At 37.9% G+C, this 16,295-nt stretch overlaps 1 protein-coding gene across 9 annotated transcripts in view; it reads left to right on the forward strand.

Annotated features, from left to right (window-relative positions):
• Positions 1–16,295, forward strand: part of ptprfa (protein tyrosine phosphatase receptor type Fa) — a 183,130-nt gene that overhangs the window by 157,882 nt on the left and 8,953 nt on the right. For 4 of the 9 annotated variants that reach the window (XM_057338018.1, XM_057338020.1, XM_057338021.1 and 1 more), the window contains 9 exons: positions 2,647–2,862; positions 4,726–4,883; positions 5,977–5,988; positions 6,160–6,272; positions 8,563–8,595; positions 9,170–9,267; positions 13,563–13,686; positions 13,882–14,057; positions 16,011–16,130. In XM_057338018.1, coding sequence (XP_057194001.1) covers positions 2,647–2,862; positions 4,726–4,883; positions 5,977–5,988; positions 6,160–6,272; positions 8,563–8,595; positions 9,170–9,267; positions 13,563–13,686; positions 13,882–14,057; positions 16,011–16,130 — 1,050 coding nt within the window. The remainder of the gene's footprint in view (positions 1–2,646; positions 2,863–4,725; positions 4,884–5,976; positions 5,989–6,159; positions 6,273–8,562; positions 8,596–9,169; positions 9,268–13,562; positions 13,687–13,881; positions 14,058–16,010; positions 16,131–16,295) is intronic. The other 5 variants (XM_057338026.1, XM_057338027.1, XM_057338019.1 and 2 more) reach the window with 3 other exon arrangements.

Below are 16,295 nucleotides of genomic sequence, written 5' to 3' on the forward strand. Positions count from 1 at the left end.
GTTAGTGTGTAATGTTGCTGTTAGAGCATAAACAATATCTGCAAAATGATCAAGTTCAATGCCAAGCGAGATATTGTCTTTAACAGAATTCGCTTTTCAAGGACTACAGAGAACGGCTGGAATCAGACTACAGCCCTTTACATCCCGGGTAAATTATGTCGCTATTCTGAGTTTTTGAATAACCTCCGCCAAAAGGAATACGCCAAAAAAGGGGCGAGGCCTTCCTTAGAGAAGAGGAAGAGCCGCTGGAGTAGTGTTTGGTTATCAGAGATTGTTAACATTTAACTGAACTGCACGCTTAATTACTTTCACCACAGTCCTACAGCTGGTAATAAGAATTCAGCTACACACATTCTAAGATAACCAACAGTCAAATAACAGCTTCCATGACTTTAACATCGGCTGTGAAAGCTGTTCAGTGTAACACACTGATATTGTGTGTGTGTGTGTGCGCATACCTCTAAAACACTTCTATGAAACGTCCTTTGAAGTCCTGCTTGCAAATGTCTCCTGGTCAATCTGCTTGTTTTATTATCCAACTTAGTTCCAATATAAAAAGGCAAAACTAACGCTTCTGTTATTAGTGTTAATATAACCGGTCTGACCCAATCAGTCCGGGTTCATTTCCCTCGCCATAGTAGGAAAGAAATTGCGCATGCCTGCCTGTGACTAAAGGCTATATTGATTGCTGTTGCGGTTTTTTATAGAAACTAACAATCTGTTATTTGAAATGAGTAAAATAAAATTCACAGCGGAATAGTTAACCTTTTAACTATTTAACTATAAAAAAACGTCATCTGTCAGCAAAAATTACAGCCCGAGACAGAGCAAAATAATTAGGGAAGATGGGGAGTGATGTTCTGTAAAGTCTGTGATGCTCTATGATGCTGATTGGACAGTTGAACACTAGAGATTATAAATGAGATGAAATACCAGATTTTTTTCTGTTACTTGTTTTCTTGTGTTTCTATCAGACTATTCTGGAATTAACTGTAATTAACATTTTTAACATATATTTTATGCATCTTTTTTGTGATGTACTATGAAAGAGACATGGCTTTGTTTTGAAAACTGGTTATTCCAATTACATTTGTATTGTTAACCTCAAAGAAATCATTATTTTTGATTTTATTTGTAATGTTTTCAAGGCCCATTCTCTCAGCTCTTTTTAACACATTTAAAATCTATTCCGCAGATTTTTCCAAAAATTCTGCACGGAATTAACAAAAAAGTCTGTAGATTCCATCTTGCCCTGGTTATTATTATAAAATTTAGGCCGATGTATTATAGCCGATAAATCATAAATCATTTCGTCTGGTTAAACTTCTTCAGCTACAGGCTGCTCACAATTAAAATACAGCACAGTACTGTCTTTCTGTCGTGATCATTCGCTTACTGCTATTAGCAAAACATTGTTGATGTTGGTACAGTATGTAGATCCAGTATTTTTGAATGTGTAAATTATAGGAACAAAAGCATATTGTTTGAATCTCTGAATGCTTTCTGTCTTGAGACCTGTTAGACATGTGGCTATTAAGAACATTTTTCTGGGTTGCTCTGGAAGAACATCTATCATTTGTTCATTATATACCAGAAAAGTTTGAAGGTTAAAGAATCGTAAAGTAGGCTTGGTACATGATTTTAAGGGGAAAGAATAGAACTAATGGGGACCTTGTTTTCTGCAGTGAATGTTTTCAAATAAAAGCAGTTGTCCACTTTTTGCCTTTTGTCTCAGTCTTAGGGAATTTTATATTAATATTTAGATACTGTATATCGGCCAATATATCAGTTATCGGCTTTCAATGTTAAAGAAGTATCGGTTACCGTTATCGGCCAAAGTTTACATATCGGTGCATCCCTACATTTTTTTTTCTTTTTTTAAAGTTATCAGTTTTTGCAAATAATACAAATATAATAAATAGTTAAGACATACATACTGAGTCTAACTCAACTGATGAACACCTGGAACTGTAAAATGGTAGTTGACAAACATATCATATTATGTCCTATGGTGTGACATAAATTTGAGAAAACTTGGAAAACAAACTGTTAATAATATATTATTTTGTATTATTAATATGTATAATATAAAATAGCATGAGAGAGATTTATCCTCATTGCTAGTTTTATTTTTGCTGTCAAACCATAGGACACATTTACGATTTATTTGTCAAGTCCCCAATAAAAGGTTCATAAATGTTACTCTAGCATTGTATGCTGTCACTTTAATTCTTCACTTCATGTTATGAGGCCTGTGATGGATGTTTTTCCATGATTTTCTAGTGTTTGTGGTTGCTCTTTTCTTCTCATGTGTTTCTCTGCGTCTCTACAGCTTCTGCTGAGACGCTTTCGGATCTTTTAAAAAGCTTCACTTGGCATTTTTTGCTTTCCTTTATTAATACTAAAGCTCTAGCCCTCAACTTCAGTTTGCTTTCTCATGAGTTTACTTGCTCTCAATAAACCATCGTCTGCAAAACAGGAAAAGCTTTTCGAACACCAGAGTTTTCAGATATTAAGAAGCATCAGACCTGCGTCTGCATTGCTGTTCTGCGTTTGGAAACATCCCCGTTTTCTAGCAAAGATCCGAGCAAGCAAGTACTTACATATGAAATATATGTTCATTTATGTATGTTGTCTGTGTTTCAGCTTTTGGAGGGTGGTGGAGACTCAGACGTGAGGAAGAGAAGGAGACGGCAAACTCAGGACTTCTTGCGGCCGTACATCGCTGCCAAGTTGGATTATCTTCCAGAGACCTTTGTGTTAGGAGATGAGAAAAGTTACAACAGCTACTATAACAAACCCCTACCCGGCCAACAACAGTACCGCACATTTATCATGGCAGAACTGAAAGATCGGGACTCGGTAAGTCATTATAAACTGAACTCGCTGCTTAAAGCAGCTGATGAAGATATAAGTAGAGAGGAGATCTTAAAGACAGCTGAGACTTTCTTTCTCTTCATCTCTCTATCGTCGTCACCCTCATGATCAGTTACTCTGGGTTAGAGATCTGCAGCTGTGAGCTCTGCTGGAGACAAGATGAGAGGAGAAAGCTAGAGGTGAAGAAATGAGGAATTAGAAAGAGGAGAGGAGGGGGCTGGTGAAAGCACAGTCAGTGCTGCTTTGTGTCGTGTTGGTAAACAGACTGCCGAGTGTGAAATTGGATAAAAGAAGAGGAGAGCAAAACTACCGCTGCATTTAAAGAAAAACAGATTAGGGGATGAACGAAACGCGTGAGATAGACTGAGACATCACATGAAGAGTCTTGAAGATGGAGGAGAGTGAAAACACATGAAGTGTGTGACTGTGATGCACACACACACACATGAACATGTATAAGTAAATAGTCTTCGAGTCAGTGAGAGATGCATTACTCACGCTGTGGGATGCGCTTCTGTCTGAAGGAATGACGATTAAATTGATCACTCTGAAAGTTTCCCACTGAGAGATTCCCACAGGCCTTTACATCCTTTCTCACTGCACTACTCCTGCGTCCTTCCAAACGTTCTGTCTGACACCTGCTAGAGAAAAAGAGAGTGTGTGTGTTCTAAAGAGGGACAGAGAGTGTGTGTGTGTGTGTGTGTGTGTGACAGACATTCTGCATGTCAGAAACAGAAGATCCTTCTCTGACACCCAGTGAAAATGTGCTAATGGATTTGATTCCCAGGGAGTAAAAAAGCACGGCTAGTATAGTAAGTCATTTGGATAAAAGCATCTGCCAAATGAATAAATGTATTTCGCACATGGTGTCCAAACTCATAATTCATAAGCTGTACGACGTGACATCAGGACAGTGGAGGCTAGGATTAAAATGAGACGTTGGAACTCCAAACTACAAGACGCAACCAAAAAAGCAAGATGATGTCTATATGTGCATGTGACATCTGGGCCTCGTTTTGAACTATTTATTCATACTCGCATTACTCGAAGTCATTCCAGATGCGTTTCTATACAGTGTCCGAACTAAAGTGACATGGAATAAAAATTCAAACATTTGTGCCGAGCTCCTGCAATGACTCGCACGAGTTCTGGGCAGCGGCTGGGTGTTTGGTTCCCGCAGTGGTTTCAGGTGGGAGTGCAGAAGGTGTTGCATTGATGGGATTTGCCTCAGAGGTCGATGATGCGTATCATTCGCTTCTCGGCAGGACAGAGGAGGTTACTCCACCCTCGGCCCTTTCTCTCTCTCGCTCTCTATCTTCCGCTTTCCATTCCTTCTGTCTTGTGCGCACCCTGCTGTGCTGTCTAAAAGGTGTTACTAAGGCGATTCGTTTCCTGCGCTCGTGGAAGAGGACCAGCTTTGATGCTGCTTTGAAGATTTTGAAGGGTTTCCTCTGCTCTGTTGAAACGCACTTTAAAAAATCCTCAGTGTATCTGTGACCATTAAACGTCATTAAATGACACTATACAGGGGACACACGGTCGCCATGCCTCTCATCTCCTGTTTAACACCCAAAATTCACCTGTTAACCGGGTTAAAAAGGGCCTATTTTGCATTTTATATTTCGTTTTCTAAATTATTTTATGCCTTTAAGAGGTATTTAAGGAAATGACACTAGTATTTTTATGAATGTATGTTTATGCATTGATTCAAACCTATGACCTTTGCAACGCTAACACAATACCAATAGAACTACATGAACTTAGAAAGTTTTTGACTGTTTTCAAGCAAGATTTTACTCAGTCCTGTTGTGTCTGTTTGATTCGGTCTTTGTTTTGGTGTTCACGCAGATGTTTACCGTGAGTCCATACTCTGAATCCATGATGGTGAAGCTCCACAGCGGGATGTCCCGTCACATGGAAGACCCAGAGATGCTGTGGGTGATGGGACCTGTGCTGGCCGTCGTTCTCATCATCATCATTGTTATTGCCATTTTGCTCTTCAAGAGGTATGATCTAGAGCAACTCCTTTATATAGATTTATATATAGACCGTTTCAGCGGCATCAACGTAAGCAAACCTTATGTGGCCCAAACTTAACTTCCGTGAGACCCCCGCAAAGAATCAATAACTATAATAATAATTGAATTTAATACAGTTAGTACAATAAAATATTAATGTAAAATTATAGTAACGTAAATTAAATATTGTCGTTGTCCTTCCAAAACCTTGGATGTCTAAATTAGCTGTGTTAAATACTGTGATGTCCAAGTTGACAAGCACTTTTTTAATACTTTTATTGCTTAGATATTTGCAAAACCCATTAGCAAACATGAAGGGTGACTAATAATAATGATTTATGGCAAAAAGAAAATCACGAAATATGGAGATACAAGGTTTCACAAGGACAGCAGCGATATATATATATATATATATATATATATTAGAGTGATATAAATATAATTTCAGAGAGACATTAGACATTGGTGAAAAAAAAGAGTCATGCTATTTTCGTCGAGAAACCTTTTTTCATAACTGCAACGTTCACAGCGCTTACGACAGTCAGCAATTTAGACGTGTACCCTCAGGCCACGCTTAGGCTTTTGTAATACTGAATGCTAATACAGAACTTTAACGATTAAATAGTGCTACACTTATTCAACCGGACAGCAGAAATCATATTTTCCCTACCCCAAATCTCCAATGAAAATCTCAACGAAAGAAAAAAGTTTAAAGATAGCACACCTAAACAAAATTTGATCTCTCCATTGTGCCGAGTTCTGCAAGTTGGAGGCATAACAAAAACTGGAGATTAAAAACGTACTCGTCGTCTTAATGCAATCTTTCTTATTAAAAATGTAAGAGAACCAAATGTCCAGAGTTTGAGGTCTTTTGAGACGAGAGAAAACTAATTTTCCAAATGTTAGCAGAGCGATAGGAAAGGTAGAAAAGATGCTAAATGACAGAACTTTCTAGACAAAGGAGGGGGAGAGTTTGTTAAAATGACGCTCATTAGCAATTAAAAATTCACACTACACACTTTGCACTTGTCTCTCTTTCTGACGTTCTCTGTCTTTTTTCCTGTCTTTCTGTGGAATGCAGCAAACAGGAGAGGTGGGTATCTTGATTCTCTTTCATCTGATGTTAGACAATTTTGTGCTGGTTTTTTAATAAAAAATGACTGTATAAATGAAATTTCCTAACAGAAACAAACAACAAATGATCTCAAATGTTTACACATCTACCTGTGTTCATATACTCACGTGTCATTTCCTGGCTGGACAGGAAGCGCACCTCTCCCTCGGCGAAAGACGAGCACTCAGCTGGAGTTAAAGATCATTTATTGGCTAATTCTTCTGACCCAGTGGAAATGAGGAGACTCAACTACCAGACACAAGGTAATAGACCTAATACACTATATAGTATTGTTACATCATCTTTCTACATGCACAACCTAAACACAAGACAAGAGGCGTGTTTCAAAACCCTAGTGAGTTACCTTGCTGTTGTATGTCTACATAAGCAGCTGCCTTCTGAAGAGCTGACATGCAGCGGCTCAACGGCAGCGTTAAACAATAGAGCAGTGGAATAAATGAAGTACATTAGCGTTAATGAGTTAATGCACTTGTAAGTGCACCCCGCTAAGATCAGTCGAGTTGTCTTAATGCCCTGCGTTCTGTGTGAAGGACCCCTAACTGAGACGGAAAGCTATAAGTAAGTAATTTAGATGTTCATGTCTCCAAGATGATGATGTCATACTCTAACAAACAAATAATACAATATACACAAATATTGAGTGAAATAGTGCAGTTTTCATTTAAACAATTTTATTCTAGTCCAAATTGTATGAATGCTTTTTTGTGTTTTACAGAACACATTTATTATCATAGCTTATTTCGCCAATTTGGTTTTTTTTTTTTTCAAATTGAATGAACACTTTTTTGTGTTCAACAGAACACATTTATTATCGTAAAGGTGGACATTACTTGAGTATTTTTACTCTCAAATACTTTTTAAAATATCTGTATTTTGTTAGAGTGCTCAAACTTTGGGGGGGAAATCCTTCACTACATGACAAAGCATATATCATACTTTTTATTCGACTGCATTTCATAAATAAATGTTGTTTTTTTACATTTTAATATTTAAGTACAAGCTCAAATCTAGTAGTTTTACTTCTTATCTTTTAGTTAAGTATTTTTACTTTTTACTTTTAAAAGTAGGAAAGTACTGGATTTTAAATGTGCTTACAGTAAATTCTGTATTAAAGGTTAAAACATTTTTAAAAAATTGATTTATGAAATGTAGTGGAGTGAAAATTTAGTGAAGTATTTTTGCTAATTTGTAATTTTTTCACTATGCAGTGCATTCTGGGATTGCATGTATAGAATTTAGAAACAAGATAGCTTCCAAAACAGGGGTTTTCAAAATGTTTGATTCCATGGCCCCCGTTGTATTAAAAAATATTCGAAGCCCCCCCTTCCACTAAAAAATATATATATTTTTTTTAATTTTGTAATTTTTTTTTCATATAAAAATGGCAAAATAAGAAATATCTTTTTTTTTTTTAATGTATTTCAGTAATCATTTTGTCTAACCACTGTTAGACAAAAGTGTACATGTATTTGAAAAAGTTTTGCAACACAAATGAATCTGTTTTAGGTTCGGATATAGTTGTCAGAAGCTCTTTCTAGATTTATGAATGTGATGGTCAGCTGGAACTTTGGTGTGAAGACAAAACATTATTCATACAGATTCACTCTGTCAGGTGAAGGACACGATGAGTAGATCCTGCCAGCTGATCTTTCTCTCTCTCACACACAAACACACAGAACGCTGTCACATCAGACCAGATAACTTCATTCTCCTCCGGATGAGATTTGAACGCTATTCCAGCCTGAGACGATCCGCATGAGAAAATCTTTATCATTCTCATTCCTTTCCATCCATATTTTGCACTCTGTGCTTTTCTCTTTCTGTCTCTTTCTAGGCCCCTCTCTCTTTCTCAGGGGGGATTTCAGAGCGCACAGATATTTTGCTGACTTCAATAAGAATGTGAATTTGCTTCAGTTGCAAAGTGACTTATGTTCTTATGTCAGACTGTTCCGCTGCGAGCACGCGGGCCGACTGATGCGCGATATTTCTCATGGCAAAACCGGGAGGAATATTCATGTCATCTTCTCTAGCATGAAAATTGATTTACTTTGCTTGGCAGTCTTCAAATGAGGAGTCTTACTGCCAGTGTTGTTTATTTACTAGTAAAAGTTTAGAATTTGTATTTCAAACACCTTTAGGGCGCTTTGATAAATAGGAGCGAGTTTTATAATGTATCCTTGGTGTGCAACAAATGCAGAATATAACTTCAAGGGTCACTTGTATACAGATACTGTCTTGACTTCCAGTGACATTAATACAGAAATGTGCCATTTTAAGGTCCAGTGTGGGTTTTTTTTGAGGATCTATTAACAGAAATGCAGTATAAGATACATAACTGTCTTCAGATGTGTAAAGACCTTACATAATGATACGGCGTTATGTTTTTATTACCTCAGAATGAGCTATTTCTATCTACATACGCCGCGGGTCCCCCTCTATGGAATACGCCATGTTGTTTCTACAGTAGCCCTAAACGGACAAACTTCTCTACAGAGCGCGTTTCGTAAATATATTATCTCCTTTTTTCCACAGGATCCAGTGCCTTCAGCTGCCCCGACACCCCAAGTTAGTTTTGCTTTTGTGTTCCCGTGTGAACTCCCACTTACCTTCGCACCTCCCTCCCACCTGTCCATCAAGACCAAAGCCACACCCACTCCGCCACACCCACTCCACCACCACAATGGCTGCTGTCAATTAAAGCTTTATCATTTCTCACCTCCTTTCCACAGGCTGTGTGTCTCAAACCTTCCGCCTCTTCTGTTTGGCGGAAGAATCTGAAAACGTGTGGTCCGACTGTAGTCCTTGTGTCATTTACATGTCACGTAAAGGATATCATCTTGCTAACGACCCGGAAGCAGTTCATAATCCATCTTTTGAGCATGTGCCTTCACTGCTTACATCACCGCTACTTGTCTAGCACATAGCATGATACTACAAGCGTTGATCTGTGTCCTTTTCTTTCAGTCTCTCTCACTACCTCATTGCACAACCCTTGTGCTCTTTATATCTCTGAATGTACTCATCTTCTAAAAGATTCAAAACTATGTGAACTCTGTTTGATCCTCACAGTACAGCCAATCAAAACAAAACAAGACCCTTAAAATATATTTGTCACTTCATCCTCTCTGTTTCCCTGTAGGAATGCGAGAACACCCTCCAGTTTCTGTCTGCGCTTTGGCTGACCACATAGAGCGACTGAAAGCCAACGACGGCCTGCGTTTCTCTCAGGAATACGAGGTAATGTGAGGCGTATTAACAAACCCAAAGAAAAAGAATCCCCTGTTTCACATGCTGAAAAAGCCACAGTGGGGTTTTTTTCTTGTTGTTGAACATCAGATAATTGCATGAAATGATGTGTTTCTACAATAGATAAACGAGGACAATGAGAGGCGGAGAGCACATCTATTATAAATATCCACTGCAGCTGGAAAACACTGCAGATGTGTTTTGTGCTACATGTGACCTACATCTAAAGCATATCAACTGTTGAAGAGACGTTTAAGATAAAGTGAAATAGTTTGCAAGGTTATAGATGAAGGTTTCTCTCAGCTAACAGTATTAGAGCAACGTTCGCGTAGTTTTCAACATTTTTTGTGTGTACTGTAAACAGTTTCTTCTCCTACTTCGTGTTTATTTATTAATAACAATACAAATAACTGAGAGATTTGTTTAAATGGATGAAAAGAATGAAGGTATAAAATGTAGACGTATAGGTTAATCTGAGTTTTGGGTCAATTGAAGAGAAACGTTTGAGTTCATATTGAGATCTTCAATAATATTGACTTTTGATTGCAGACTTGGCAAATGTGAGCTCAGTTTGTGACATGAAGATCAATTGTGAAACGCTAATGGAGAATGGAGAGTTCTGGGTCTTTTCCATTTCCTCTCCATTTACTCTCATTGATGTCTAGGAGAAATAATTCGAGATCTTATGGGTTGCCTTGTGTCATTTGACTTTTGATAACGTTTCGCTTTATAACAAAAGGTTGAGACTATCACGCACGCATACACACAGCACAATGTGTTTACTCTATCACTTTTTTTCTAAAGATCACATGAGTGTCAACTCATTAACACACAAAACAGATATTGCTGTGAGCTCTGCACATATGTGCTGATGTAACTCTCTTTCAAAGTGTACAACACTGTAATTTACACACTCCTAATCACATCAACCCCCTCTCTCTCTCTCTCTCACACACACACGCACAGATCCGCAGAGCTTGAAATTAAACCTCGAGAATGACTCTATTAGGAGTATAGCAAGTGTGAGAGTCACCTGCTTTATTAGACGTCTAATCCTGCAGTGTGTGCATGCGCACGCATGTGTGTGAGGGCGGACGGGACAGCACTCAGTCGCCTGCTGGAGTTGTTGTTGCATGGCAAGCAGTTCAGTGGTTAAACAATCAAAAGCTTAATATAGACATCAGATACTGAGGGAGTAACAGTGATCTAATGAAACGCCAAATGACTTCCATTAGCATGCAATACTAAACAAGCTGAACGGGATAAAGAGATGCTCTGATGGGGCTTATGGGGGAGAGATGTATGCAAAGATGGACAGACCATGAGACAGAAGTAAATACTGTAGGTGCTCTTTTTTTTTGAAAGTGTGGTATACAGTAAGTTTTAAACATTATTATTTTAGTCTTATTTAGTGTTCTATGCCCCTGACCACAGCCCATTAGAAATAAACCAGAAGTTTATTAGTGAAGTAATTCTTCACCGTAGGGTTGTCACGGTACCATAAACATGTCTTACGATACTATACCAGCTGAAGTACACTGCAAAAAATGACTTTCTTACTTAGTCTTTTTTTCTTGTTTTCCAGTGAAAATGTCTACAAATTCTTGAATCAAGATGCATTTTCTTGATGAGCAAAATGACCTAAGAAAATAAGTCTTGTTTTTAGTAAAAAAAATGAAATTTCAGTGAATTTGTGCTTAAAACAAGCAAAAAAATCTGCCAATGGGGTAAGAAAAATAAACTTGAATTAAGGTTGACCTTTTTCTTAGTCACTCAATTCAAGTTTATTTTTCTTACCCCATTGGCAGATTTTTTTGCTCATTTTGCTCATTTTAAGCACAAATTCACTGAAATTTCATTTTTTTTACTAAAAACAAGACTTATTTTCTTAGGTCATTTTGCTCATCAAGAAAATGCATCTTGATTCAAGAATTTGTAGACATTTTCACTGGAAAACAAGAAAAAAAGACTAAGTAAGAAAGTCATTTTTTGCAGTGTATCTCGATACCAAGTAGTATCACGAATCGATGCTGTGCCATATAATTCAAATCTATACAAAAAACACAGATTTAGATTAAACATATTTTATTTACTATATTATACTTTGCACTAGAATATGTTGTTGTATTAACTGTAGTAATTGGATAAATTGTAGCAAATACATTTACATTTAGTCATTTGTAAATACTATAAATACTGTAGTATACTTAAATATTTACTATGATAAGACTCAAAAACACTAGTATCTATGAGTTTTAGTAGTTTACTGTAGTAAATACTAAAGTACACTAGATCATTTTTCACGTAGGAACTAATTCAAATGTTGGACAAATTTAATTGATACAGCAGTCTTTATAAAGGGAAATATTAGGTTTACTTTAAATGCAGAACTAAAACGGCCAGTAGGTGGCGTCAATTTTCCACTGAGTTTGTGAATCATTTAACCAACTTGTTCAAATCGCCAATTTGAATCATTAACTCGTCCGAGACATTCAAAACACACATTCATTTTGGAGATAAACACCGCCAAAAGGCAGATGTAAGTGTTCAAATAAATAGTAATGCGCATATGCAACATTAACTACGGTACTACGATACTACCGTTTCAAAAATAGAGAGGCATCGCGATGCTACCGTAGCACCGGTACACCGTGCAACCCTACTTCACCGACAAAAATGTTTTTGAGATGTTCTATCTTTTGCTTGGCGTGTTAGTAGGAAATATCTATATTGATTTACAATTGCTGAGATAATTTAGTGAGATTTTTGGAAACACCCCGAGCATTTTGGGGAGGGGTTAATGTACAGTTATTTCACTGTAAGTCGTTTCGGATAAAGCATCAAATTTCAATAATTTTGGTAGTCAAGTTTGTTATATACAGTACATTTCTGGATTGTGCTGTCACTGGAAATTCTCAATTTCTGTGTGTACAGAATTATAGTTAAGCACTTGCAGAATACTTTTATAAATAAAACAATCATCTCCAGTGTTCTGCTTGATAATAGAAAAAACAATACTACTTTGTGAAATGTATAGCCAACCATACAGCAGCTGGAGTTGAGTGGGAGAAACTCGTACATGCTTCAGCAACGCTATTAAAACACCCAGAGGAACATGTTATTGCTTACGGGTTGTTTTTTCATAGTCAGGAGACTTAATGGAGCTCAGTTATGTTCGTTCGACTTTATCTCGGATGTTTCTTTTAAAATCCCTTTGGAGAAAGAATGTAATGGCAGATGAGTCGGTTGAGGAACAGTGAGCGGGTTTGAAAGCTATAAAATTATTATATGGGATTTATAAGCTTATACAGTATAATGTAATTGTACATACATTTTAAATTGAAATAGTTATTACTTCAATTTATTTATCAAAGTGGCAAGAAACAAACATGCAATTACGCAAAGTAAGGTTAAAAACAATCAACTGCAATATGCCAGATTTCTTTGTTTGTTTCCTATTAATCTCCGGTTTGATCATGTGATCTACATATAGAAAATTGTCCCAATGGTTTACCGTGAATTCCCTTCCCATGTTTATATGGGATTTATACATGAAAAATGACTGTTTTGTTCATTATAAAAAAGGTGTTCTGTGCCAGGAATGAACAAATCAATTATCCCAAGAGTCACAAAAATGCACTGCAGGGAGACTAGAGAACAGACATATGTGCATACAGTACCACCCATGTGACTCATTATTTCATCACTATGGTAACAGTGATGTGGGTTTAAAGGCTTATGGAGGTCTTAAATTTACTGTGGTGAATCAGACCAGCGTGGTCATGTAGCGGAGGGCATGTCAAGAAATCCGATCTTCCTGCTCAATAGAATAAAAGACTAAAATAAATAAAAACAGGAAGCTGAACATCTGAACGCATGAACGTCCACATTTACACAACAATAACGTGGGAAACTTGGCCTGCCAGTTGCAGTGAGGCAATACAGAAAAGTCGTTATTTGTATAGATTTTAAGTTTGTATGTAAAGGTCTTTGCACATACAGTCCGAAATGTTCGTATGCGTTTTTCGTATTTGGCTCTTGTTTGTACGGTGTCTCTGAATTGTTATAAAAGGCCACTCAAAATGCTTGAAGCTTGACGCAAATCGAACCCAGTCCGAATTTTTTATTGACGGACGAAAATATCGGAGGCAGTGTGTAAATAACGTGAGGTCGTATTTATTTTTTAACGTGCCGAAATTTTGGATGCAAATTTCGGACTCGATGTGCATTGGGCTTAAGTTGGTCTACTTTTCTAATTGTTCCCGGTTTGTCTTTCTGGTTTGCAGTCTGTTGATCCCGGTCAGCAGTTCACCTGGGAAAATTCTAACCTAGAGGTCAACAAACCCAAGAACCGCTATGCAAACGTCATTGCTTACGATCACTCCCGAGTCGTGCTGAACCCCATTGATGGTTAGTTCAGAAATTCATGCATCTTATTTTATACAACCTTATGATTTAGGAACGACAGAGTAACCATCAACTCCACCCTAAATCCCCCCCCCACACCCATTGCATTTTCATTTCTTAAATATTTTGGCTAATTTCCATTTTTAGCTACCAATAAAAGTGTAGTACCTTATAACACAAATAAATGCACCGTTGCAGGCGTACCCGGAAGTGACTACATCAATGGCAACTACGTCGACGGCTACCGCAAGCAGAACGCCTACATCGCCACTCAGGGTCCTCTGCCAGAGACGCTCAGTGACTTCTGGAGGATGGTGTGGGAGCAAAGGACCAACACCATCGTTATGATGACCAGACTGGAGGAGAAGAGTAGGGTGAGTTGTCTGGTGTCTGCCGAGGGGAACGGAAGAGTTTTGCGAAGGTGGGAGACAGATGGCGTTTAAATGATTCTCTTTCAGACTGGGTATTAAATATCCCGAATTATCGTTTTGAAGTTATTTAAACTAACCCGTGATGCCTCTTAGACCAAACTGCAGATGTTATCATCTCATATTTATGATATCTTTAGTCTCGTGTAGCCAGACTTGACCATTTGGGTAAAATCTGGTCCACTTTGCAGCTGTTATTTTCAGGAATAGACCATCTGACTGGCATATAAAGCGACTTTTATTTGTTTTCTAAAAACCCTCTAGTGCGCGGAATTTCTTTTGTACGTCAAATTTCAGGTTCTGTCATTGCTGATTCAACAGATGCCTCCAAGCCATTAAAGGGATAGTTCACCCAAAAATAAAAATTCTGTCATCATTTACTCACCCTCTTGTCATTTCAAACGTTTAAGACTTTCTTTCTTCCGCAGAACACAAAAGATGTTTTCAGCACTTCCCCTCATTCACTTCTATTGTACGGGCACAAAACCAATGCAAGTGAATGGGGCCCAGTTAACAACATTCTTCAAAATATCTTCTTTGGTGTTCTGTGGAAGAAAGTCTTACAGGGTTGAAATGACAAAAGTAAATGAATAAATGATGACAGAATTTGTATTTTATATAAGAAACAAATAGAAGTCTTGGACAGGAAGTCGTGTGTTCGGGAGAGGGGAGGAGTTACAGTCCTCACCTGCCGTGTTGCCAGCTGGTCATTCTGTTCTCCACCTCACGTGCACTTTACCACGCATATGAATCTTACACGAGCATTCTAATGGAAATGAAATTGTGTCTCGCTGTTAAAGATTATCAGATAGACCTCCGAAGAGAGCTTCACGAGGGTGTAAATCAGGTTTAAAAGCACTCAAATTTTGGCTTCCTCAACAACTTGTGAGCTCATAGTTGATCTGTGTTGAAAGGTTTATGCGTTTTCACCGCAAATCGATTTCTCGATGGAGAAAATAAATGTGATTTTTACATCCAGAAACCTGCTGTTGCTCTCTGTAACCACAAATATATTGTGCTGCTTGTTACTGCTGTTCCCAGCCGTGACAGGATTATATTCATTCCACGGCAAGAAATATCTTACACTTCATAACCGAAATCAGAGCTTGAAGGAGTGTGTTGGTGTTAATGTGTCTTGTGTGTGCGGGGTGGCATCTAAAAACCTTCCTTGAGGGACATTTAGGAACATCCTTTCAAAAACATAATAAAGACAAATTAATAAAGTAAAGTGTAGTTTCTTTAGGGCTTGATTAAGGGTTAGTGTTGTAGTAATTAGAAATAACTTTCTATAAAAAACATAGAATGTATTATATTCACATTTAGGTGTGTAATAAATTTGCCTACAGCTTAACAATAGAAATACATAATGCCTTAATGAAAATGTAAAAACGCAAGGAGGTTTTGTGCAGTAGGCTATAAAAACAAGTCAAAACAAAGTCCCCAAAATCATAGAAAAACAAAAGTGTGAGTAAGAGAGGGAGAACAAATTGTAACTGTTCTTTGTTCTGGTTGGACAACAGTGTTTACAGAAGCCCAGATGGGTCGGACTAATGCGCCTGAATCTCAGCCTAACCGGCCATTATTCACAAACCCCTCAGTGTGTGTGTGTGTGAGTGGATGTTATCAGCGCCTGAGGTTCTGCCACTACTCTGGACATTCTGTAGTGCGTGAAGCCCCCATCTGCCCGCCCAGCCTGAGAGAGAGACCCCCAGGCCTAACACACACACAGATATACACACAGTCCTGCTTTAGTTTCCAATGGCTCAAACAGAAAGTTTACAGCACAACACAAGACACTGAATCTGTCTTTCTTCACCTCCCTCTATAGTCACGCTCTGACACATTGTATATCAACACACGTGTTGTTTGAGATGCTTGTGTGTGTGCGTGTCACTAAAGGTGAAGTGTGACCAGTACTGGCCCAGTCGTGGGACGGAAACGTACGGCATGATTCAGGTTACCGTGCTGGACACAGTGGAGTTAGCCACCTACAGCGTCAGAACCTTCGCTCTGTATAAGGTCAGAACTACTTTTATCTTATCATAGTCGAGAAAATTTCTTTGTTTATCAGAGTGGAGAGGATTATAAATGCTTAGAGGCAATGTTTTACACTGTAGCATTTCATTTTGTAAGAATGCTTATTGTTAGTAAAGTTTAGTTTTACAAACAAAAAAATATATAATA

Source organism: Triplophysa rosa, linkage group LG7 (genome assembly GCF_024868665.1).
Source record: "Triplophysa rosa linkage group LG7, Trosa_1v2, whole genome shotgun sequence".
NCBI lineage: Eukaryota > Metazoa > Chordata > Actinopteri > Cypriniformes > Nemacheilidae > Triplophysa > Triplophysa rosa.